Below are 26,575 nucleotides of genomic sequence, written 5' to 3' on the forward strand. Positions count from 1 at the left end.
GAAGAAGAAAAGGCAGCATCTTGGTAGGATGGGAAGATGGCCACATTACTCCACACTCCTTTACTGATGGTGGAGACGGCTCCCGGCATCAATAATGGGGCGAAGTGTGTTAAAGCATTGAGCTGCTGAACTTGCAGACCGAAAGGTCCCAGGTTCAAACCCTGGGAGTGGCGTGAGCACCTCCTGTTAGCCCCAGCCTCTACCAACCCAGCAGTTCGAAAACATGCCAATGTGAGTAGATCAATAGGTACCGCTCCGGTGGGAAGGTAACAGTGCTCCATGCAGTCATGCCTGCCACATGACCTTGGAGGTGTCTACGGACAACGCCGGCTCTTCGGCTTAGAAATGGAGACGAGCACCAACCCCCAGAGTCAGACATGACTGGACTTAACGTCAGGGGAAACCTTTACCTTTAATAGCCAGAACTGTGTTCTCGACACAAGAGTCCACACTGTCATATAATGCAGTTAAACGACCGACCGCATTATCTGGCAGTGTAGATGGGGCCTCAGTGCCATTTCCTTGTCCAACTTCTCTCACTGAACATTCCTTTTATTTTTCCTCTTTGCAGCCTATGATTTTAAATACTGTATTTACTCAAATCTAACGCTCACCATTTTGGGGCGAAATTGTCTTGCCAAAATTAGGGTGCAAAATCGCATTCGATTTGTGTAATATGGTCATCTTAGTGTTGAGCCAAAGCCAAGGGGGAAGCTGCTTCGGGAGCTCCTATTGAGGGATGTCACCTGTAATTAATTGCCATAAATCAATACTATGCAATACTGGGATTTGGAGTTTGGTGACGCATCAATATCTTTTGACAGAGAAGGCTCAAGGCCTTGCAAAACAATTAAAAGGAAATCTCTATCTTCTATAGGTAAAGGTAAGGTTTCCCCTGACGTTAAGTCCAGTCATGTCTGACTCTGGGGGTTGGTGCTCATCTCCATTTCTAAGCCAAAGAGCCGGCATTGTCCGTAGACACCTCCAAGGTCATGTGGCCGGCATGACTGCACGGAGCGCCGTTACCCTCCCGCCGGAGCGGTACCTATTGATCTACTCACATTGGCATGTTTTCGAACTGCTAGGTTGGCAGGAGCTGGAGCTAACAGCAGGCACTCACTCTGCTCCTGGGATTTGAACCTGCGACCTTTCAGTCTGCAAGTTCAGCAGCTCAGTGCTTTAACACACTTCACCACCGGGGCTCCTCAGAACCCCCATTTCCAATATTGGAGTTATTTATAGGATTTGAAGTTCGCCTACATCCAGAGCTCACTATGAACCCAAACAATGATGAATCTGGACCAAACTTGGCATGCCTACCCGATATGCCCAAATTTGAATACTGGTGGGTTTTGAGGGGAATTGGCCTCGACATTTAGGAGTTGTAGATACTGTGATTTATAGTTCACCTGCACTCAATGAGCATTCTGAACTCCACCAGGGATGGAATTGGTCCACACTTGGCACACAGAGTCCCCATGACCAGCTAAAAATATTGGAGGTTTTTTGAGGGAAAATTCACTCTGATTTAGTGGAGCTGTAGTTCCCCTACATCCAGAGAGCACAGTGAACCCAAATACCGATGGATCTGGACCAAACTGGGCACACATACCTGGGCCGGGCTGTGGCGCAGGCTGGTAATCAGCTGCTGCAATAAATCACTCTGACCATGAGGTCATGAGTTCGAGGCCAGCCCATGGCGGGGTGAGCACCTGTCAATTAAAAATAAAATATAGCCCCTGCTCGTTGCTGACCTAGCAACCCGAAAGATAGTTGCATCTATCAAGTAGGAAACAAGGTACCACTCATAAAAGTGGGGAGGCAAGTTTAACTAATTTACAACGTTGGAATGAGGAAGTGCCATCAGAGTGGATGATGAAGCAGCTGCTCCCCCCTGTGGCCAGAATCGAACATCCCCTCAGAAGAAGGTTAAATTGCCTCTGCATCTGTCTGTCTCTGTGTCAGTTTGATGTCTTTATGGGCATTGAATGTTTGCCCTATATGTACATAATGTGATCTGCCCTGAGTCCCCTTCGGGGTACAGTATATAAATACTGTAAAATAAATAAATAAATAAATAAATAAATAAATAAATAAATAAATAAAATATGCTGAAATTTGATTACTGGAAGGGTTTGGGGGGATGAGCACCAACCTCCAGAGTCAGACATTACTAGACTTCATGTCGGGGAAAACCTTTACCTTTTCTTTTGGGGGAAACGGACCTTCCTTTCTGGGAGTTGTAGTTCACCCACAACCAGGGAAAATGTGACCTCCACTGATGATGGACCTGGACCAAACCTGGCATACAGAACCCCCATGACTAACTCAACCTACTGGAGGGGTTTGATGGGACTGACTCACCATAGTGGGAGTTGTAGTTTACCCTACAGCCAGAGAGCACCCTGAACCCCACCGATGATGCATCCAGAGCACACTTGTCCGATATAACTAACTTTAAATACTGATGGGGGTTTTCAGGGTTCACCTGGCATGATGTCGGTTGTAGTTCACCCCACCACTTTATGCATTTTGTACAATTAACAAACTGACTTTTTCAAATAACCTGGGACCCAAGCTAGTATGTCTATAGAATTGTCAGCATTTTTATTAAAAACTAAATAAAATATTTGAAAACTATATCCCCCATGACTCCATAGCATTGAACCAAGGCAGTTGAAGTGGATTCATTCTGTAGCATAGATGCAACCCAAGGTTTTCTTTTCCATTGGTGGAAGCTTTGATGCTCTCTTTTGTTTTTTTAAAGAAGGAATTCTAAGCAGGCAGCAACTGTAATGGCTGTATTAGAAAGAATGCACCTTTTCCTGCCACGTATTACATTCGTAGGCAAGTAATTATTTTGGTTTCAAGGTTTCAAAAATTGGGGTGCGCGTTAGATTTGATGGTGCATTAAATACGGGTAATATAGATCTGCATATAAATTTGCAAGAACCTGGTGTGGGTGGCAGATCAATAGAGGAATGCGATCGAAGCCTTTTGGTTCCCGAAACTTCAAAAAACTACAAGCAAGAAGCCGGGAGCTGCGCTTGCTGAGCAATGAGTTGTGTGGAGCCGCGGCAAACTTTTAGCAGCAACCAGAACCTGGGAAAGTCACTTTTGGGGATCATGATTACCGTGTTTCCCTGAAAATAAGACAGTGTCTTATATTAATTTTTGCTCCTGAAGATGTGCTAGGTCTTATTTCAGGGGATGTCTTATTTTTCCATGAAGAAGAATTCACATTTATTGTTGAACAAAAAATGAACATTTATTATATACTGTACAGTAGTTGTCATAATAAACCAGCATAACCAGACAAACTGTGAATCCTATCAAGAACTTCTCGTTACTACCAATATTTCCATGTACAACACTTTATGGTACGTACATTTCTGGTGTTCTGTTGGCGGGCATGCTTCCAAACAAAAACTTTGCTAGGTCTTACTTTCGGGGAGGCCTTATATTTAGCAATTCAGTAAAACCTCTACTAGGTCTTATTTTCTGGGGATGTCTTATTTTAGGGGAAACAGGGTAGATCCTGGGAGTTGTCGTGCCCCAAAAGTGACTTTCCCAAACTTGGGCAACAAGCAAGGTCGGGGAGAGCAGGGCCATGTGTTGTAAAGGGTTCAAACTTGCATTATCCATATGAGGATATCTTTGAAGTTGGGGGGGCGGGTAAGAGAAGTCCTTGAGATGCCAATCACAAGGATAGCATGCTCAGCCCCTTCTCAGCATGTTCACGAGTTAGTTCTTCCAGCGCCCTCTCCGTTTGCGGGTGGGGATGCCTTTCCGCCGCTTCTGGAGCCTGCTTGGGGGTGGCCCCGTTTCGGGCACGTCTTGCAGAGGAAGTCTCGCCTCGTTCTCCTCCTGCTCTGAAGATGTTTCCAGTTTGGCAGCAAAGGTTCCTCTGGGTGGAGAAGGAAGGCTCTCCGGCATACAGATCTCCTCCTGGACGTGAGATGGGTGATGCTGCGTCTGTGCCGGAAGCAGGGGCAGCAAGGCGGCCACCACTTCGGTCAGCCGCTCCAGGCCTTGCCGCAAGGTGTAGCTCAGCTCACGGATGGCGTCGGCGGTCTCCCTCTGCGCTTGTAGGAAATCCGGGGGGGCCTCGCAGGCGGGTGCGCTGAGGCGGGTGCGCCGGCGTCTCAGGGGTGGCGAGGCGGAGGGGCACGAGGTGGCACCGGAGGAGTCTGTGAGATGCGGCCGGATGCAACCCAAACTGGCCGGAGAAGGTTCCAAGTGGACCATGGACTGGGCTGGAGTGGGAACTGGTGAATCACGCTCCTTGGGCCGCAGAAAGCCTCCGTCCAGGGCGCAGCAGGATGAGTGATGCACAGACATCTCCGGGCTGCAGGATGGGTGGCCTCCGGTTGGCATATCTGTAAGGGCAAGGAAGGGAAGAGAGTGACTATACTGCCACTACACTGACACTTGGAAACCCACCTCCCTGCGTTATAGTAGGGGCTGCTGTGGCGCAATGGGCTAAACCCTAGTACAAGTGAACTGCTGACCTGAAGGTTAGCTGTTTGAATCTGCAGGACAGGGTGAGTTCCTGCTAGCCCTAGCTCCTGCCAACCTAGCAGTTCGAAAACATGCAAATGTGAGTAGATAATAATAATAATAATTGTGCGGTTTTCTGGCATTGTATATTTCTGCCGCTTCTGTGACTGTTCATTTGTATTTTGATTCCGTAGCCCACTTGTCGATGGATGTCCAGAATCAGCAGCATCCACCGCGGTCCTTTTTATCCTGGGCGACGACCGAACCAGTATAAGCTCCCCCACCACGGCAAGGTTTGTGATCCCAGCAGTAAAGAACTGGTGGGATCACAAACCAGCAAAAGTATTGGAAAATGAACACGCAAAGATACGGTGGGACTTCCGAATTCAAACTGACAAAGATCTGGAACACAACACACCAGACATCACAGTTGTGGAAAAGAAAAAGGTTTGGATCATTGATGTCGCCATCCCAGGTGACAGTCGCATTGACAAAAAACAACAGGAAAAACCCAGTTGCTATCAGAACCTCAAGATGGAACTTCAAAGACTCTGGCAGAAACCAGTGCAGGTGGTCCCGGTGGTGATGGGCACACTGGGTGCCGTGCCAAAAGATCTCAGCCGCCATTTGGAAACAATAGACATTGACAAAATTACGATCTGGCAACTGCAAAAGGCCACCCTACTGGGATCTGCACACATCATCCATTATGGTAGGGGCTGCGGTGGCGCAATGGGCTAAACCCTTGTGCAGCTGAACTGCTGACCTGAAGGTTAGTAGTTCCAATCTGCAGGACAGGGTGAGTTCCCGCTAGCCCTAGCTCCTGCCAACCTAGCAATTCGAAAACATGCAAATGTGAGTAGATAATAATAATAATAAGCAGACAAAAAAACCAGTACAAGAAAACCACACTACAAACTAGAGCTGACAGCTGGCACAACAAAACATTGCATGGAAAGTTCCTTGACAAAACTGAAGGAAAAGCTGACAAGGAGAAGACCTGGCTCTGGCTCACGAATGGGACCCTGAAGGAGGAGACAGAAGGCCTGATCCTTGCAGCCCAGGAGCAAGACATCAGGACAAAGGCAATTAAGGCCAAGATCGAAAAATCAGCTGATGACCCAAAATGCAGACTGTGCAAGGAAACCGACGAAACAATTGATCATATCCTCAGCTGCTGTAAGAAAATCACACAGACAGACTACAAACAGAGGCACAACTATGTGGCCCAAATGATTCATTGGAACTTATGCCTCAAGTACCACCTGCCAGCAGTAAAGAACTGGTGGGATCACAAACCTGCAAAAGTTTTGGAAAATGAGCACGCAAAGATACTGTGGGACTTCCGAATCCAGACTGACAAAGTTCTGGAACACAACACACCAGTGCAGATGGTCCTGGTGGTGATGGGCACACTGGGTGCCGTGCCAAAAGATCTCAGCCGGCATTTGAGCCAGAGCCAGGTCTTCTCCCTGTCAGCTTTTCCTTCAATTTTGTCAAGGAACTTTCCATGCAATGTTTTGTTGTTCCAGCTGTCAGCTCTAGTTTGTAGTGTGGTTTTCTTGTACTGGTTTTTTTGTCTGCTGTGCTTTGAGGAGTTTCTGATTTTTGACTTCAATCAAAGCAGGTTCTTCAGTTTATTATTATTATATTTTGCTGCTAAATTTATAAATACAGTAATTACTACTGTGTATTGAACTGCTTTTTCTGTCTATTTGTTGTAAAACATGACGTTTTGGTGCTTAATTTGTAAAAACATAACGTAATTCGATGTTTAATAGGCTTTTCCTTAATCCCGCCTTATTATCCAACATTTTCGCTTATCCAATGTTCTGCCAGATAAGTGAGACTCTACTGCATTTATATATATCCTTGCTGGTAAGCTGTTAGGAATTGTAGGAGTTGAAGTCCAAAACACTTGGAGGGCCAAAGTTTGCCCATGCCTGCTAGACTGTATAGGGTAATCCTCTATAGAGCCTTATTAGCAGGTACCCAGCACGGCTTGTTGTTTATACCCACACCCTTTTGCAGAAAAACTGCATGCAAATTGATATGTAGTGATGCAAAATGGGACGGAACGGAAAGGAAAGAAAAGGACAGGAAAAAACCAGTGATGCACTTAAGGGTTCATTGTACGCAGCACATTCAGATGTCGGTACCAATTGGATGAAACGTGGGAGTTTATGAATCCTTCTTATGAAGAAACACTTTCAAAGAATGACACGCTGTTCTCACCGCATCTATAAAAAGGTCTGCGTGTAACGGCAGTACTTTGGCTGGGGCTCAAATGCCACACTCTTCTGCCCCACACAAACTATATTTCTTCCATGGCCATGGCCTCTATTAATTCACATCACTGGCCTCTTTCAGCTGTAAAGCGGATGCCAGGTCCAATGATTTTTAAAGAAAACAATACGCTTGGATTCCCATGTGGCACTTAAACCTTGTGAACCCATGAGTAGGAATTGTGTGGTTCCCCAAAATGTTGTTGAACTACAACACCTCTAATCCTCACCTTTATAATATGTTGCATGGGTCCCAGATGGTGTTGGATTGCCACTTCCAGCAGCCTAGCTGCCGTACATAAAGGTGAGGATTAGTCGCTCTGTACATGCTCAGATCTGACGCACTGTTCCAAGGTATCAACCTTCTCCTGATTTTTCTTTTCCATATACCCTTTTTAATGCTCCAGGAGTGAATCTAACCTCCATTTAAGTTGTCTTCTTTTCTCCTTCTTTTCAGAACAGAGTTTGGGAATTACCGTATACACTCGAGTATAAGCCGACCCGAATATAAGCCGAGGCACCTAATTCTACCACAAAAAAACTGGGAAAACATTGTCTCCAGTATAAGCCGAGGGTGGCAAATTTCAGAAATAAAAATAGATACCAATAAAATTACATGAATTGAGGCATCAGTGGGTTAAATGTTTTTGAATATTTACATAAAGCTCTAATTTAAGATAAGACTGTCCAATTCTGATCAAATCATGATTCTCATCTTCTTCAATGTAAATGTGCTTATGTATCCTTTTAATAATAGAGTAAAATAATACATGTAATAATAATAATAATAATAATAATAATAATAATAATAAAAATACAGGAAAATAATGCATGTAATAATAGAGTAAAATAATAAATGCAATAATAATAATAATTAGATCAGAGTGAAATAATAAATGTATTATTATTAATACAGTAGAGTCTCACTTATCCAAGCCTCGCTTATCCAAGGTTCTGGATTATCCAAGCCATTTTTGTAGTCAATGTTTTCAATACATCATGATATTTTGGTGCTAAATTTGTAAATACAGTAAGTACAACATAACATTACTGTGTATTGAACTACTTTTTCTGTCAAATTTGCTGTATAACATGATGTTTTGGTGCTTAATTTGTAAAATCATAACCTAATTTGATGTGTAATAGGCTTTTCTTAATCCCTCCTTATTATCCAACATATTCGCTTATCCAACGTTCTGCCAGCCCGTTTATGTTGGATAAGTGAGACTCTACTGTAATAAAAATAGAGTAAAATAAATGTAATAGTAGCAACAATAGAGAAAAATAATAAATGTAATAATACCAATAATAATAGAGAAAAATAATAAATGTACCATATATTCTCGAGTATAAGCTGACCCAAATACAGTATAAGCCAACCAGGACCCTCACCCGAGTATAAGCCGAGGGGGGCTTATTCAGTCTTTTAAAAAGGGCTGAAAAACTAGGCTTATACTTGAGTATATACAGTACGCAGCCTTCCAAATGTTGAACTCCAGGTCCCAGCAGTCCTAGCCAACAGTGTGGGAGGATATTGGGATTTACAATCCACCAGTGTTTGGAGTGAAATGTGATTTGCTGCTTTAGAAACATTGTTCTTTTTTAATGCTGTGAGCTGCTTTGCATCTGGGTGAAGAGGTAAAAGCACAACGAAAACAACAACAACATACAGGCAGTCCCCAAGTTTGTTCTTAAGTTCTACCAGCTGTAAGGAATTGTGGGAGTTGAAGACCAAAACACCTGGAGGGCCGAAGTGTGCCCATGCCTGGTCTAGATGCAGACCTCTCTGTTGCTGCCATATGGCAATGCTCTTCTGCCTTCAGCAAGCTGGCACCAGAAGTGCCACGTTCACAGCTGCACCTATTTGCCCATATTGGAGAAGTCTACCAGCCTGTGATCCCATTCCCCGTATCACTCACCTGTGCCCGGCTCCGCTGCCAGGGGGTAACTGTGGGCACCAAACCCTGGCCCTGCATCCTGGCAAGGCTCTGCCCGGCCGTTGGCCACCCCCAGCATCACGCCGGGCCCCAGGATGGCAAAGATGGCTTCCTCCTCGGCAGAGAGGCTCTCGTCGCAGGAGGCGGTGGTGCCGGCCCCTTGGGTGGAGTGGGGCACCCGTGCCAGCTTCTCCTTGGTGCGCCGCTTGAAGTCATTCCACCGCTTCTGGACCTCCTGCCCGGTCCGCTTCCAGCTGGTGATGCTGTTGATCTTGGCGGTGATGCCCTCCCAGACCCGCCGGCGCTCGGCCACTGTCACCCGCCGGCTCTGGGTACCGTAGAGCTTGCCGTAGTTGGCACGCACCTCTTGGATCAGGATCTGGTTCTCCTCGTAGGAGAAGCGCGGCTTACGCAGGCGGATGATCTCCTCGCTGGCCCCAGGCATTCCCAGTTTGCCTTCTTTCAATGATGCCAACCTCTGGGCAACAGCAAGAGTTGTTTATGCCCGGCACCATTTGGTCCTGTTCCGTGCTAATCTTTGGACTCCCTTAGGCTTGGTGCCGTGAAGTTGGCATCTCCATCATACTGGGCTCAGAGGCAAGGCGAGAAGATTGTGGTCCTTCTGGTGCCAACCTCTGGACTCTTACACCAGGCACAATGAAGTTGGCATCTCCATCATACTGGGCTCAGAGGCAAGGCGATGAGATTGTGGTCCTTCTGGTGCCAACCTCTGGACTCTTACACCAGGCACAATGAAGTTGGCATCTCCATCATACAGGGCTCAGAGGCAAGGCGATGAGATTGTGGTCCTTCTGGTGCCAACCTCTGGACTCTTACACCAGGCACAATGAAGTTGGCATCTCCATCATACAGGGCTCAGAGGCAAGGCGATGAGATTGTGGTCCTTCTGGTGCCAACCTCTGGACTCTTACACCAGGCACAATGAAGTTGGCATCTCCATCATACTGGGCTCAGAGGCAAGGCGATGAGATTGTGGTCCTTCTGGTGCCAACCTCTGGACTCTTACACCAGGCACAATGAAGTTGGCATCTCCATCATACAGGGCTCAGAGGCAAGGCGATGAGATTGTGGTCCTTCTGGTGCCAACCTCTGGACTCTTACACCAGGCACAATGAAGTTGGCATCTCCATCATACAGGGCTCAGAGGCAAGGCGATGAGATTGTGGTCCTTCTGGTGCCAACCTCTGGACTCTTACACCAGGCACAATGAAGTTGGCATCTCCATCACACAGAGCTCAGAGGCAAGGCAATGAGACTTTGGTTCTGATGGCACCACGCTCTGGACTCCCTTAGGCCTGGCAGCATGAAGTTGGCACCTCCATCATGCAAGGCTCAGAGACGAGATGCTGAGTTTTGGTCCTTTCTGGCACCAACCTTTACACCTGGCGCTGTTAAACGGGTACCTCCATCGTACAAGAGCCGTCTTTGGGTCCTGGCAAAGGAGTAAGGATTCCTTCTTCTTGGCATGGCTTGCTGTGCCAACCTTTGGACTCTCTCACGCCTGGAACCAAGAAGGTGGAGACCCTGTGATACAGGGACCAGAGGCAAGGTGCTGGGTTTGGCTCCCTTCCGGTGCCATCCTCTGGACTGGCTTATAATGCCCGGCTCTGCGAAACTGGCATCTCCTTCGTCCAAAGCTCAGAGGCAAAGCAATGGGATTTGGTGACTCTCTTATGCTTGGCACCATGAAGCTGGTACCTCGATCATACAAGAAAGACATTGGTTTTCAGTCCACGCTGGTGAAACTGGCATCTCAATCATACAGAGCTCAGAGGCAAGCCAATGGGATGTTTGGTCCAGTCCCAACCTCTGGACTCTTTGTGCCTGGCATTGTGAAGGTGGCATCTCAGTCTCCATCATCATCCAGAGCTCAGAGGCAAGGCAGTGGGATTTGGGTCCCGATGGCGCCAATGTCTGAACTCCTTGACGCTTGGCACCATGAAACTGTTGCCTCCACCATACAGAGCTCAGGAGCAAGGCACTAGGAGTCGGTCTCAGTTGGCACTCTGTCATCAAGAGGCAAAGAGCTGGGCTTTGTAGTTCCTGTGGTGCCAACCTCTGGACTTCTTTATGCCCGGCACCTTGAAGCTGGCATCCCCATCAAATGGGAGAAGGAGGCACGGCAATGAGTCCTAAAAGATTAGGAAGGGTTGCTTTCTTCTCGGCACTGCTTGCTGCTCTTCCTGCGGGTGGCACCAACCGGGCAAAGAAGGCAGCATGGCTTTGCTTCAGCAGAATTGCCTTCAGGGCTCCTCCGGCTGCCCAGTCCTCTTCTGCACCAGCTCAGCTGCGTAACGTTGGTGCATTGCAAAGGCTCTCCAAATGCTCAGGAAGCTGCTCTTGCCTTCCTCCTCCTCCTCCTCCTCCTCCTCCTCCTCCTCCTCTTCTTTGGGCATGCTCACTGCTCAGCCGCACTGCCCTAGCAACCGCAAGAGGCCTCCTTCTCTCCCCCCCCCCCCCACACACAGCTCCAAAGCCTTGTGGGAAAATCTCTCTTTTTCTCCATCTCAGACTGCAGAAGCCTCCCAAGTTTTTTGGACTATAGCTCCCAGAATCCCTGATCCTTGGCCAAGGCAGCTGTGGCTTCTGGGAGCTGGAGTCCCAAATATCTAGTCTGGGCAGCCCTAATATTCCACACCAGGCCTGGGCCAACGTATACCCTCCAGGTGTTTGGACTTCAACTCTCACAATTCCTAGCAGCGGGTAGGCTGTTAAGAATTGCGGGAGTTGAAGTCCAAAACATATGCAGGGCCGACATTTGTCCAGGCCTGATCTACACTGGAGTTTGGTTTCACTTTGATGCAAACAAAGCAAATAGGCAACTTACAACCATTAAAAGCGACACAGCTTAAAGATAAATACAGTAGAGTCTCACTTATCCAAGCCTCGCTTATCCAAGCTTCTGGATTATCCAAGCCATTTTTGTAGTCAATGTTTTCAATATATTGTGATATTTTGGTGCTAAATTCATAAATACAGTAATTACAACATAACTACTGCATATTGAACTACTTTTTCTGTCAAATTTATTTATTATTTATTTATTTACAGCATTTATTGTTGTATAACATGATGTTTTGGTGCTTAATTTGTAAAATCATAACCTAATGTGATGTTTAATCGGCTTTTCCTTAATCCCTCCTTATTATCCAAGATATTCACTTATCCAAGCTTTTGCCGGCCCGTTTAGCTTGGATAAGTGAGACTCTACTGTAGATAGATAGACAGATAGATAGATACTATGTGTGTGTGTACACACACACATATACATAGAGAGAGAGAAAATATAAACATTGCCCGGGCTGTGGCGCAGGCTGGAGAGCAGCTGCAATGAATCACTCTGACCTGGAGGTCATGAGTTCGAGGCCCGCTCGGAGCCTATGTTTGTCTTGTCTTTGTTCTATGTTAAAAGGCATTGAATGTTTGCCTATATGTGTAATGTGATCCGCCCTGAGTCCCCTTCGGGGTGAGAAGGGCGGAATATAAATGCTGTAAGTAAATAAATAAACATAACAAATAGGCGACTTACAACCATTAAAAGCGACACAGCTTATAGATAAATAGATAGATAGATAGATAGATAGATAGATACTATGTGTGTGTATATACACACACACATATACATAGAGAGAGAGAAAATATAAACATAGCAAATAGGCAGCTTGCAACCATTAAGAGACACAGCTTATATATATGTATATACTCTGTGTGTGTATGTATATGTATGTGTGTGTGTGTGTGTATATATATATATATATACAGTAGAGTCTCACTTATCCAAGCTAAACGGGCCGACAGAAGCTTGGATAAGCGAATATCTTGGATAATAAAGAGGGATTAAGGAAAAGTCTATTAAACATCAAATTAGGTTATGATTTTACAAATTAAGCACCAAAATGTTATGTTTTACAACAAATTTGACAGAAAAAGCAGTTCAATGCGCAGTAATGTTATGGTGTAATTACTGTATTTATGAATTTAGCACCAAAATATCACGATATATTGAAAACATTGACTACAAAAATGCATTGGATAATCCAGAATGTTGGATAAGCGAGGCTTGGATAAGTGAGACTCTATTGTAGTCTACTTACAACCATTAAAAGCGACACAGCTTAGAGATAGATAGATAGATAGATAGATAGATAGATACTATGTGTGTGTATACACACACATATATACATACAGAGAGAGAAAATATAAACATAACAAATAGGTAGCTTGCAACCATTAAGAGACACGGATTATATATATGTATATACTCTGTGTGTGTATGTATATATATATCATACACACACACACACACACACATATATAGATAATATAAACATAGCAAATAGACAACTGACAGCCATTGAAAGAGACACAGCTTATGCATATGTATATATTGTGTGTATACACATACATATACACATATGCATAGAGAAAGATATAATATAAACATAGCAAATAGCAGCTTAGAACCATTAAAAGTGACAGCTTATATATACTATGTGTGTCTCTGTGTGTGTGTGTATACACACACATATATAGATTGAGAGATACAGCTTATGTATACGTATATACTGTGTGTATACATACACATATGCATAGGGAGAGAGATAATATAAACATAGCAAGTATGCTGCTTAGAACCAATAAGAGACACAGCTTATGTACAGTATATGTATATACCATGTGTGTGTGTAGATATATATATATATACACACACATTACATGCACACACATATACATACATAGAGAGAGAGAAAGATAATATAAACCTAGAAAACAGGCATCTTACAACAATTAAAAGAGACATAGTTTATAGATAGATGTTAGATGATATAGATATGAAGGTAATGTAAACAGAAAATAGGTAGCTTGCAACTACAGTAGAGTCTCACTTAATCAACATAAACGGGCCGGCAGAATGTTGGATAAGCGAATATGTTGGATAATAAGGAGAGATTAAGAAAAAGCCTATTAAACATCAAAATAGGTTATGATTTTACAAATTAAGCATCAAAACATCATGTTATACAACAAATTCAACAGAAAAAGTAGTTCATTACACATTAATGCTATGTAGTAATTACTGTATTTCTGAATTTAGCATCAAAATATCACAATGCATTGAAAACATTGACTACAAAAATGCGTTGGATAATCCAGAACGTTGGATAAGTGAGTGTTGGATAAGTGAGACTCTACTGTATTAAAAAAGACCCAACTAATAGAGATAGAAAGATACAGATAGATATGCTTTGTGTATATATATATATATATATATATATATATATATATATATATATATAAAAGAGTGATGGCATCACGGCAACCCACAAAACAACAAAACTACAGGCCCCCCAACCTCGAAATTTGACAACACAACCCATCATCCACGCCTCTAGGTTGATACAACAAAAAGAAAAGAAAAATAAAGTCCTAATTAGAGAGAGTGGAATAATTGCTTTTATCCAATTGCTGCCAGTTAGAAAGCTAAGCTCCTCCAACTTGGTCTCCTAGCAACCCAATAAAAAATAATAAAAAACACTAAAAATTAATACAATAAAATACTATAACAGAAAATAACTAAAAATAATACAAGAAAATAATAAAATATAATAAATAAAAATATAACTTACAATAAAATTAATAAACAAAATGCAAATAATGTCAAATAAAAATTACACAACAATTTTTAACCAATACCACCACCACTTTGCCACAGCAACGCGTGGCCGGGCACAGCTAGTATATATATATATAGAGAGAGAGAGAGAATATATACCATACAAAACAGGAAGTTTACGCTATTAAAAGAGATAATAATAATAATTAAAAGTTTATTTATATCCCGCCTCGATCTCCCCCGAAGGGGACTCGGGGCGGCTTACAGCAAAATCAAAATACAAGCAATGATAAAATATAAAACATCAAAGGACAAAAACAAAAACCAATAAAAAATATACATAATAAGTTAAAAAACACAACACAGAATTAAAACATCAAATTAAAAACAATGAGGTTGCAATAGTGCATAAGCAAGGTACAGCACTCTTGGGCAGAAGGGCCAAAAGACTTTGCAAAACCACAACTTCTAGGATGATATCATCATCATCATCGTCGTTGTCGTCATCATTATTATTATGATCATCATTATCCATGGGTCAATGATATCAATGAAATGGCAGGTTAAGTCTTAATGGCCAGTGCTTTTGGTGCCCTCTTGTGGACAAAGAAATACTGCACCCGCATTGAAATTCTGATCTGCAGTGCGTTGCTGCCATCAAGTGGCCAAATGGGGAAGTGCATCCTTCAGCTCTGGAGAGCGCCTCTGTGCTGCCATCATGTGGACAGAGTGGGAAACCGCAACTTTATGTTATATTTCCCTCCAAAGGCACCCAAAGGGAGGAAAGCCAGAAAGAACAATAAAGAAAAGAGAAAAAAAGGAATGAAAGAAGACATGCAGAAGTAAAGGAAGAAAGATAATAATAATAATAATAATTATCTACTCACATTTGCAATTTTTCGAACTGCTAGGTTGGCAGAAGCTGGAGCTAAGAGTGGGCGCTCACTCCGCTCCCCGGATTCGAACCTGCGACCTTTCGGTCTGCAAGTTCAGCAGCTCAGCGCTTTAACACACTGCGCCACTGGGGACTCCTAATTTGGATAATTAGTAGATTTTAATTCAAAATCTTTGAAGAAGTATTTTATTATATTAAGAAGTTATAGTTTTGCAAGGCCTTCTCTGCTACATCATGCCAGTGACTCACCCCAATGCAATGATAGAATGAAGGCACATTTTAGCGTCACTTCCATTTGATGTGGTTCCGCACTGTTGGCTCATGGGATTTATAGTTTGCCGTGGTCCCATTGTTCTCTGATAACAGGAATGCAGTGCGGCCTCACTCGACTTTCCATGGTTCAATGCTATGGAATCCTGGGAACTGTAGCTTTGGCAGACTTTGCAAAACTAGACTTCCCAGGCTCCATAATATCGAGCTACGGCCGAGGTGCACTTTAGTTACAGAGTTGTATGGGATGCTGGGAGGTGTAGTTTGGTGAAGCAGCCGCACTCTTGAGCAGAGGAGGCGAAAGGCAAAACTTCAGTTCTCAGTATATTATTATTATTATTATTATTATTTCATAGCAATGAGCCATGGAAGTTTGAGTGGCCTTATCAGAGAACGATGGGATCACAGCAAACTATAAATCCCAAGGGCCCACAGCATGGAGCGACAGCAACTGGAAGTGGTGCCAAAACGTGCCTTCATTATACCATTGCAGTGGGGCGAGTTCCCGCCATGATTCAGCAGAGAAGGCCTTGCAAAACTATAATTCCCAGGATTCTGTAGCACTGAGGCATGGGTCCTTGGCAGCAAAGAAATACTATTTGAACCAAAGATATGTCTGTCTACATTGTGGGATACTGGGACTTGTAGTTTGGCACGGTACCAGCATTATCTGGTTCGGACCCTTGTAAAATTAGACGTCCCAAGATTAAACAGCAAAATGATATTTTCCAAGGCTGTGGGATAGACTGGATTTATTTATTAATTATTATTATTATTATTATTATTATTAGTTCTTTCCTTTTTTTTCCTTTCATTCTGTGTTCCTTCTTTCATTTCGTTTTTTCCTCCTTTCCTTCTTTATTGTTCTTTTTTGCTTTCCTCCCTTTTGGTGCCTTTGGAGGGAAATATAATATAGAGGTGCAGTTTTCCACTCATTCCACATGATGGCAGCACAGAGGCGCCCTCAATGGCTGAAGGATGCACTTCCCTATTTGGCCACTTGATGGCAGCAAAGGACTGTAGATCAGAATATCAAGGCGGGGGCAATATTTCAGTGTCCACAAGAGGGCACCACAGAGACCCACATTAGGGCTTGTTCAGAGCCTGTTTAGGGCAGTTCAGGGCTAGTGTTGCCCATTTGGTGCCTTTTAAAGGTTGTTCAGGGTCTATTTAGGGGTGACACAGCCATATATATATAATATATATATCTGTGTCACTCCTATACACACATGTGCATAGAGAGATAATATAAATGTAGCAAATAGGCAGCTTACAACCCATAAAAGAGACACAGCTGAGAGATGGATAGATAAAAGGTAAAGGTTTCCCCTGACGTTAAGTCCAATTGTGACTGACTGGAGGTTGGTGCTCATCTCCATTTCTAAGCCGAAGAGCCGGCGTTGTCCGTAGACACCTCCAAGGTCATGTGGCCGGCATGACTGCATGGAGCGCTGTTACCTTCCTACCTATTGATCTACTCACTTTGGCATGTTTTCGAACTGCTAGGTTGGCAGAAGCTGGAGCTAACAGTGGGTGCTCAATCTGCTCCCGGGATTTGGACCTGGGACCTTTCGGTCTGCAAGTTCAGCAGCTCAGTGCTTTAACACACTTTGCCACCAAAGATAGACAGATAGATAGAACAGAAAATTAACAGCTTGCAACCATTAAGAGACACAGATTATGAATATATATACATACACAACACACCCAAATAGAGGCTACCTCCAGGCAACAACGGCCAGGCTACCTCTATGGAAATATCCTCACTGATTGACTTTGCAGCTGCTCAATGCTACTCAAGCTTAGAATCATAGAATCATAGAATAGTGGAGTTGGAAGAGACCTCATGGGCCATCCAGTCCAACCCCATTCTGCCAAGAAGCAGGAAATTGCATTCAAAGCACCCCGACAGATGGCCATCCAGCCTCTGCTTAAAAGCCTCCAAAGAAGGAGCCTCCACCACAGTCCGGGGCAGAGAGTTCCACTGGTGAACAGCTCTCACAGTGAGGAAGTTCTTCCTGATGTCCAGACGGAATCTCCTTTCCTGTAGTTTGAAGCCATTGTTCCATGTCCTAGTCTGCAGGGCAGCAGAAAACAAGCTTGCTCCCTCCTCCGTGGGACTCCCCTTCATGTATTTGTACATGGCTATCATGTCTCCTCTCAGCCTTCTCTTCTGCAGGCTAAACATGCCCTGGTCTTTAAGCCGCTCCTCATAGGGATTCTTGTTCTCCAGACCCTTAATCATTATAGTTGCCCTCCTCTGGACGCTTTCCAGCTTGTCAACATCTCCCTTCAACTGGTGCCCAGAATGGGACGCAGTGTGATTCCAGGTGTGGTCTGACCAAGGCAGAATAGAGAGGAGCAGGACTTCCCTGGATCTAGACCAGTGATGGGCAACCTTTTGCGCTTGGTGTGTCAAAATTCACCAAAAAACCTAGCATGACTTGGGTGGTGTGTCACTTTGAGAAAAAAAAACACCATAATTTTGCAATATGTATAATTTAAATAACAAAAATGTATAATTGTAATATATAACTGTATTTAATAAATCAAAAAACTATTTACTACCATTATTTCCATGTACAACTATCTATGGGACCTCTTGCAGTTTCCACACTGATTTCTCTCTATTGTAGTTTCTATGTAGTCATGAATAATGAATAATATAATAATAATATAATTTTTTTTCATGTCAGGAGCAACTTGAGTTGCTTCTGGAGTGAGAGAATTGGCCGTCTGCAAGGATGTTGCCCAGGGGACGCCCGGATGTTTTGATGTCTTTACCATCCTTGTGGGAGGCTTCTCTCATGTCCCCACATCGAGCTGGAGCTGAAAGAGGGAGCTCATCCGCACTCTCCCCGGGTGGGATTCAAACCTGGCAGCTTTCAGGTCAGCAACCCAACCTTCAAGTCACTTAGTCCACTACGCCATCTGGGGGCTCCATAATAATAATAATATAATAATAATAATATAATGGTAATAATATGATAATATACTACAATAATAATAGAATGATATAATATATATATAAATGTAATGTGCATAATTCCCATGGAGTAAACAACAAAACCACTGGACCAAATCACACCAAATTTGGCCACAAAAGACATAGCCATCCAATCAATCTACTTGCGGCAGCGTATCAGCAAAAATGGCTAGGCATGTCAGTGCTGACATGCGTGTCATAGGGTGGCCATCACTGATCTAAATGCTATTCCCCTATTGATGCAGGCCAGAATCCCGTTGGCTTTTTTAGCAGCCACATCACATTGTTGGCTCATGTTTAACGTGTTGTCCATGAGGACTCCAAGAGCTTGCATTCACACTTGCTTCAAACAGACATGGGTTCTTTCTCTTATTTATTTATTTACAGTATTTATATTCCGCCCTTCTTTCTCACCCCGAAGGGGACTCAGGGTGGATCACATTATGTACACATAGGGCAAACAGTCAATGCCCATAAACACATCAAACAGAGAGCGAGACATATATTATTATTATTATTATTATTATTATTATTATTATTATTATTTACAGTATTTATATTCTGACCTTCTCACCCCAAAGGGGACTCCGGGCGAATCACATTGCATATACATATAAGGCAAACATTCAATGCCATATACACATAGAACAAAGACAGATACAGACGCAGAGGCAATTTAACCTTCTCCTGAGGGGATGTTCGATTCTGGCCACAGGGGGGAGCAGCTGCTTCATCATCCACTCTGACGGCACTTCCTCATTCCAGGTTGTAAATTAGTTAAACTTGCCTCCCCACTTTTTTTTATAAGTGGTACCTGTTTTCCTACTTGATAGATAAAACTATCTTTCGGGTTGCCAAGTCAGCAACGAGCAGGGGCTATATTTTATTTTTAATTGACGGGTGCTCACCCCGCCACGGGCTGGCCTCGAACTCATGACCTCATGGTCAGAGTGATTTATTGCAGCTGCTCAACAGCCGGCGCCACAGCCTGACCCCTGTGCATTATTCTCTGACCCTGTGCATTATTCCATCTATATATATATAAATGAGTGATGGCATCACGGCGACCGACAAAACAACAAAACTACAGGTCCCCCAACCTCGAAATTTGACAACACAACACATCATCCACACCTCTAGGTTGATACAACAAAAAAGAAAAGAAAAATAAAGTCCTAATTAGAGGGAGAGGAATAATAGTTTTTATCCAATTGCTGCCAGTTAGAAGGCTAAGCTCTGCCCACTTGGTCTCCTAGCAACCTACTCAGCCCAGGGGACAGGCACAGTTAGGCCTCACTTAGGCCTCTTCCACAGATTATCAGATTTTAACTGGATTATATGGCAATGTAGACTCAAGGCCAGGGGTCCTCAAACTTTTTAAGCCGAGGGCCGGTCCACAATCCTTTTGACTGTTGAGGGGCCAGATTATCATTTGAAAGAGAATACAAACAAATTCTGATGCACACTGCATATGTCTTATTTACAGTGCAAAAACAACAACAACAAGAACAATGAAATAACAATACAATATTTAAAAATAAAAACAAATTTAACCAACATACATTTATCAGGATTTCAATGGGAAGTGTAGTCCTGCTTCTGGCCAATGAGATAGTCAAGTTAATTAGGGTTGTTGTTGTTGTTGTTGTTGTTGTTGTTGTTGTTGTTGTGTGCCTTCAAGTCATTTCAGACTTTGGGTGAGCCTAAGTCTAAAATTTATTTATTTCTTTATTTATTATTTACTACATTGGTATCACACCCTTCTCACCCCAAAGGGGACTCAGAGTGGCTTACAAATTATATGTACATACAATATATTATATTATTAGCATAGCACAATATCAGCATTATATATTACTATATTGAACGATACCCCTATACTGTAATATTATTAGGAATATTATGTGTAATATAGAATATATAATTAATATTATTATATGGTATTATTATTAGTGTTATATTGTATTACATTATAATATTATTTTCAATATTATATGTATATACAATATATTATATTATAAAACTGAGGGCGGGGGCCAGGTAAATGACCTCGGAGGGCCGCATCCGGCCCCCGGGCCTTAGTTTGGGGACCCCTGCTCAAGGCCTTTCCACACAGCTATATAACCCATTTAGAATCTTATATTATCTGCTTTGAACTGGATTATCTTGACTCCACACTGCCATATAATCCACTTCAGTGTGCATACTAAACATAAAGACTACCATACAACAGACATTCAATACCACCACTACCTCAACAATTTCTCACCAACACCACCAGACAACGCCACAGCAACGCGTGGCTGGGCACAGCTAGTAGGTATATATACTTGCTTTATACACTCCACTTGCTTTCCTCTGAAATTGCCATTAGGCAATTTACAGATGCAGGCGAAACGTCAGGAGAGAATGCTACTGGAACATGGATGTACAGCCTGAAAACCTCAGGGACAAGTTCTTTCCCCTTTGAGGTGGCCATCGGTGCCCCAGTGGGGTGTGTTGGCCTTCCCTTTGTGGGGTCCGGAGGCAGTGGGGTCCTGGCGAAGGGAAGGGGGTGGAAAAGGGCCAGATGTGCCCGCCTTGGACAAGAATAATAGGCCGGTGGGGAGAGAGAGGGCAGACAGATGGGCCGGCGGACACAATGGGCCGTCCGCTTAGCATGCAGGAGCCGTGCGCGGCCGACTCCGGGCCTCCCTTCCCCCTTCCCCGGCTATTGAGCCGGACCAAAGGCTGCCAGGATGAAAAGGCCTCCTCCTTGCCAAGGCCCATCTGCTCCCGGCCCAGGCAGGCCTTCCCAAAGAGAGGAAAGACAAAGACCCACCCGAGGAAAAGGGTTCTCGCCACACATCAGGGGAACCACTGACTGCAGAGGGAAACTGAGGAAGACCCATAACCTAAAGACCCACTAAGGCAGGGGTCCCCAAACTAAGGCCCGGGGGCCGGATGCGGCCCTCCGAGGTCATTGACCTGGCCCCCGCCCTCAGTTTTATAATATAATACATTGTATATACATATAATATTGATAATAATATTATAATGCAATACAATATAACACTAATAATAATACCATATAATAATATTAATTATATATTCTATATTACTTATAATATTACTTATAATATTACAATATAGTGGTATAGTTCAATATAGTAATATATAATGCTAATATTGTGCTATGCTAATAATATAATATAATGTATGTACATATAATTTGTAAGCCACCCTGAGTCCCCTTTGGGGTGAGAAGGGTGTGATACAAATGTAGTAAATAAATGCAGTAAATAAATAAATAATAAATAAATACATTTTAGACTTAGGCTCACCCAAAGTCTGAAATGACTTGAAGGCACACAACAACAACAACAACAACAACCTTAATTAACAAGCAGGACCACACTTCCCATTGAAATCCTGATAAATGTATGTTGGTTAAAATGTTTTTATTTTTAAATATTGTATTGTTCTTTCATTGTTGTTGTTGTTGTTGTTGTTTTTGCACTACAAATAAGACATGTGCAGTGTGCATCGGAATTTGTTTGTATTTTTTTTTTTCAAATGATAATCCGGCCCCTCAACAGTCTGAAGGATTGTGGACTGGCCCTCGGCTTAAAAAGTTTGAGGACCCCTGCACTAAGGAAATGCCACAAAGGCTCCGTTCAGCAAAGGACAAGAGGGATCCTCTCTCCTCTGCAGGAGTCTACCGTATACCATGCAGTTGTGGACAAGTCTACAGAGAGACCACCAAACGCTGCATTGACCACGAATCAAGGAGCATGAAAAGCCCTGCAGAGAAGTCAGCCATAGCACAGCACATGATGAGCCAACCTGGACACAGCATCGTATTCGAGAACACAGAAATGCCAAACCACTCACACAACCACCACATCAGGCTACACAGAGAAGCCACTGAAATCTACAAGCATGTGGACAATTTCAACAGAAAGGATGAAACCATGAAAATGAACAAAATCTGGCTGCCGGTATTATAAAGAGTCTAAAATCAGGACAGTAAATAAAGAACAATACTCTGAAAACAGAGGAATTCCAGACATGAATCAATCAGGGCCAGCTAACAGCTCCCGACAAAGGATTCCCCCAGTAATCAGCCAGACCTTGAAGCTGCAAGGCCATTCAATGCTAATCAAGGTGGCCATTTACAACATTCACACTTGCCTCCAATAGACAAAAGTTCTTTCTCCCATCCTGGATCTTCACAGATACAGTAGAGTCTCACTTATCCAAGCTAAACGGACCGGCAGAAGCTTGGATAAGCGAATATCTTGGATAATAAGGAGGGATTAAGGAAAAGCCTATTAAACATCAAATTAGGTTATGATTTTACAAATTAAGCACCAAAACATCATGTTATACAACACATTTGACAGAAAACGTAGTTCAATACGCAGTAATGTTATGTTGTAATTACTGTATTTACGAATTTAGCACCAAAATATCACGATATATCGAAAACATGGATTACAAAAACGGCTTGGATAATCCAGAGGCTTGGATAAGCGAGGCTTGGATACGTGAGATTCTACTGTATATTAAAAACCTTCCTTGCCTGTTTTCCAATATACAGTAGAGTCTCACTTATCCAATGTTCTGGATTATCCAACGCATTTTTGTAGTCAATGTTTTGAATATATCGTGATAGTTTGGTGCTAAATTCGTAAATACAGTAATTACTACATAGCATTACTGCGTATTGAATTACTTTTTCTGTCAAATTTGTTGTATAACATGATGTTTTGGTGCTGAATTTGTAAAATCATAACCTAATTTGATGTTTAATAGGCTTTTCCTTAATACCTCCTTATTATCCAACATATTCGCTTATCCAGTGCTTTTATTTTTCAGTTATTGGGTTTTTTGGGGGGGAGGGGGGTGCCAAAACTCTGTTCGTCTACACTTGAAAATTACCTAGGGCCGGCCCTGCATAAAGAAAAGGCATACCTAGACAATGCGAGGTATATACTAGTTTTATTATATAAAAGAATTTGGAAGACAGTTGTAACCAGTTCCTTGTACTGGAAAAGTCTATTACCGTTAGCAAGAATCAGGGCCAACTTTAAGCCCAGCCAGGATATTTCAGAAGAGCTCAGCAATCCCATTTTTCAGGCTCTGTTTCACAAGATGCTGAGCTCCTCAGGAAGCCAGTTCATTTATTTCTGTGGGAGACAGGATCCACGGAGCGTGGAAAAGAGGCAGAATTCCACTGACGGATCTGAAAAGCTTGCAAAACACCCTTCGCTGCGTCAAGCCAAAGTATAAATGTGGCTGCAATTATTTTATATTGCAAAGAGTATTGCAATGCACAGCAATCCCCACTGCTTTGAATCCCTATTTGAAAACTCCCAAGTCAAGATTTCTGGATTGGATATTCATATTTAACATTAGTTTTTTTTAATTGGCAGAAATGACTTTATCCGCTTTGAACTGGATTATATGAGTCCACACTGGCATATAATTCAGTTCAAAGATGATAATCTGGGATCAGACACTGGCAGTTGAATCACACTTAATGTGAAAAAATATGAAGAGCATCACACCAGGTAAGAATATATGCACTCCAAATATGTAAATAACATAAAATAACAAACAAAATAATTCAAAACAACAAACAGACAAACAAACAAAAACTGTGACATTAATGCATTATAAGACAAAAGTGTGATTCTGACACAGGGGAATGTATAATTCTACTCAACATTGGTTAAATGTTTTTTTAAATAGGGAAAAGCAAGAATTTAATAATAGTAATACAGTAGAGTCTCACTTATCCAACACTCGCTTATCCAACGTTCTGGATTATCCAGCGCATTTTTGGAGTAAATGTTTTCAATATATCGTGATATTTTGGTGCTAAATTCATAAATACAGTAATTACTACATAGCATTACTGCGTATTGAACTACTTTTTCTGCCAAATTTGTTGTCTAACATCATGTTTTGGTGCTTCATTTATAAAAGCATAACCTAATTTGATGTTTAATAGGCTTTTCCTTAATGCCTCCTTATTATCCAACATTCTGCCAGCCCATTTATGTTGGATAAGTGAGACTCTACTGTAATAATAATAAAATAATAAAATAATAATAACAGTTTGTTACATGGCTTGGGGCAGGATACAACATAGTCAATACACACCATACAGTAGATACAATAAAATACATGTATTAAAGGTAAAGGTAAAAGTTTTTTCCAGACATTAAGTCCGGTTGTGTCCGACTCTGGGGGTTGGTGCTCATCTCCATTTCTAAGCCGAAGAGCCGGCGTTGTCCGTAGACACCTCCAAGGTCATGTGGCCGGCATGACTGCATGGAGCGCCGTTACCTTCCTGCCTATTGATTTATTCACATTTGCATGTTTTCGAACTGCTAGTTTGGCAGAAGCTAGGGCTAACAGTGGGAGTTCACCCCTCTCCCCAGATTCAAAACGTCGATCTTTCGGTCAGCAAGTTCAGTAGCTCAGAGGTTTAACCCGCTGCGCCATTGGGGGTTAAGACATTACTATAAAAAGTAGTAGGAGTAGTAGGAGCCCCGGTGGCGAAGTGCATTAAAGCGCCAAGCTGCTGAACTTGCAGACCAAAAGGTCCCAGGTTCAAATCCTGGCAGCGGAATGAGCGCCCGCTGTTAGCTCCAGCTCCTGCCAACCTAGCAGTTCGAAAACATGCAAATGTGAGTAGATCAATAGGTACCGCTCCGGCGGGAAGGTAATGGCGCTCCATGCAGTCATGCCGGCCACATGACTTTGGAGGTGTCTACGGACAACGGCGGCTCTTAGGCTTAGAAATGGAGATGAGCACCAACCCCCAGAGTCAGTCACGACTGGACTTAACGTCAGGGGAAACCTTTCCCTTTACCTATAAAAAGCATATATTAAAACATATGGTGCAAAGATTAAAATATTGTAATAATTGAATATAAATAGCTGTACGATGAACAGTAAATAGTAATGGGTTAGAGGGTCAGCGTAAGGCCACTTTCTATGTTCGATATTGTGTCCTTACTATGAGTATGGCAATGACATTTTGGGATCCCTTTGGCTTCTGAAATGTATCAAACATCACCCACAAATGTTGACGAGCATCTATTTAACCGCAGGGACTAGAAACTTTGTTTTAAATAACCTATCGCCCTTAGGAAGGCAAATTTCTGCAACTGTGATGCATCCAAACACACAGGTCTCCTTCCCATGTTTACAACACTATCTATATCTCTACTTAGAGAGATGTGGCGAATCTCTCCTACCTTTCTGAGCATGTACAGATGTCTCCTGGCTTTTCTGAAAGTCAGCAGGTGGCACTATTGTGTTGCTTGGCTTTACTCTAAGGGACTCTAAGGCCCTTGAAACAATATTATGAGGAAGCCTAGGTAGATTCCATTATTTGGTGGCCCACATAGAGCTATGGCAATGCTGTCCTCCATCCTGGCAGAATGGGAGGATAACAATTGAATAAATACTTAATACATGGTTGGCTAAGGAAGCAGATCTCTCCAGGCATAAGCATAGGCAGGTAATCTTATAATACGATATAAGGTAAACTAGGAGGGGAACTTATAATGCTGCAAGGTCTTCTTGCTATAGTTTTACATCGGTAGCCGAGAAGAATCCTCATCGTTTCCTTGTTGGAGGTCTTTCTGTAGCCGAATTAACTTGTGATTTTTAATCTGCATTTATCAGTGAATTTTAATGTAGTCTTATATGTATTTTAGTAGTGTTTGATCTCTGCTGTAACGATGTTGTGCCTTGCCTCGAGCCACAAAGAGAGGCAGGTAATACAGTAGAATCTCACTTATCCAAGCCTCGCTTATCCAAGCTTCTGGATTATCCAAGCCATTTTTGTAGTCAATGATTTCAAAACATCTTGATATTTTGGTGCTAAATTCGTAAATACAGTAGAGTCTCACTTATCCAGGCCTCTGGATTATCCAAGCCATTTTTGTACTCAATGTTTTCAATATATCATGATATTTTGGTGCTAAATTCGAAAATACAGTCATTACTACATAGCATTACTGCGTATTGAACTACTTTTTCTGTCAAATTTGTTGTATAACATGA

The 26,575-nt window shown here is 42.7% G+C and overlaps 1 protein-coding gene across 1 annotated transcript; it reads right to left on the minus strand.

Moving 5' to 3' along the window:
- Positions 1–2,586: 2,586 nt before the first annotated feature.
- On the minus strand, positions 2,587–11,121 carry mypop (Myb related transcription factor, partner of profilin). The gene is made up of 2 exons (XM_003229632.4): positions 8,705–11,121; positions 2,587–4,379 (listed from the first exon to the last, which is right to left on the minus strand). The coding sequence occupies exons 1-2, from the start codon at positions 9,165–9,167 to the stop codon at positions 3,745–3,747; spliced, it is 1,098 nt and encodes a 365-aa protein (XP_003229680.2). The 5' UTR covers positions 9,168–11,121; the 3' UTR covers positions 2,587–3,744.
- Positions 11,122–26,575: the final 15,454 nt, after the last annotated feature.

Source organism: Anolis carolinensis, unplaced genomic scaffold, assembly GCF_035594765.1.
Source record: "Anolis carolinensis isolate JA03-04 unplaced genomic scaffold, rAnoCar3.1.pri scaffold_10, whole genome shotgun sequence".
Taxonomy (NCBI): Eukaryota; Metazoa; Chordata; class Lepidosauria; order Squamata; family Dactyloidae; genus Anolis; species Anolis carolinensis.

Excerpts from the sequence above, each read along its gene's own strand:
- mypop (XM_003229632.4), bottom strand. The coding sequence starts at position 9,167 with ATGCCTGGGGCCAGCGAGGAGATCATCCGCCTGCGTAAGCCGCGCTTC. Across the intron at positions 4,380-8,704 it reads GGCAGCGGAGCCGGGCACAG|ATATGCCAACCGGAGGCCAC; the intron begins GTGAGTGATACG and ends TTGCCCTTACAG.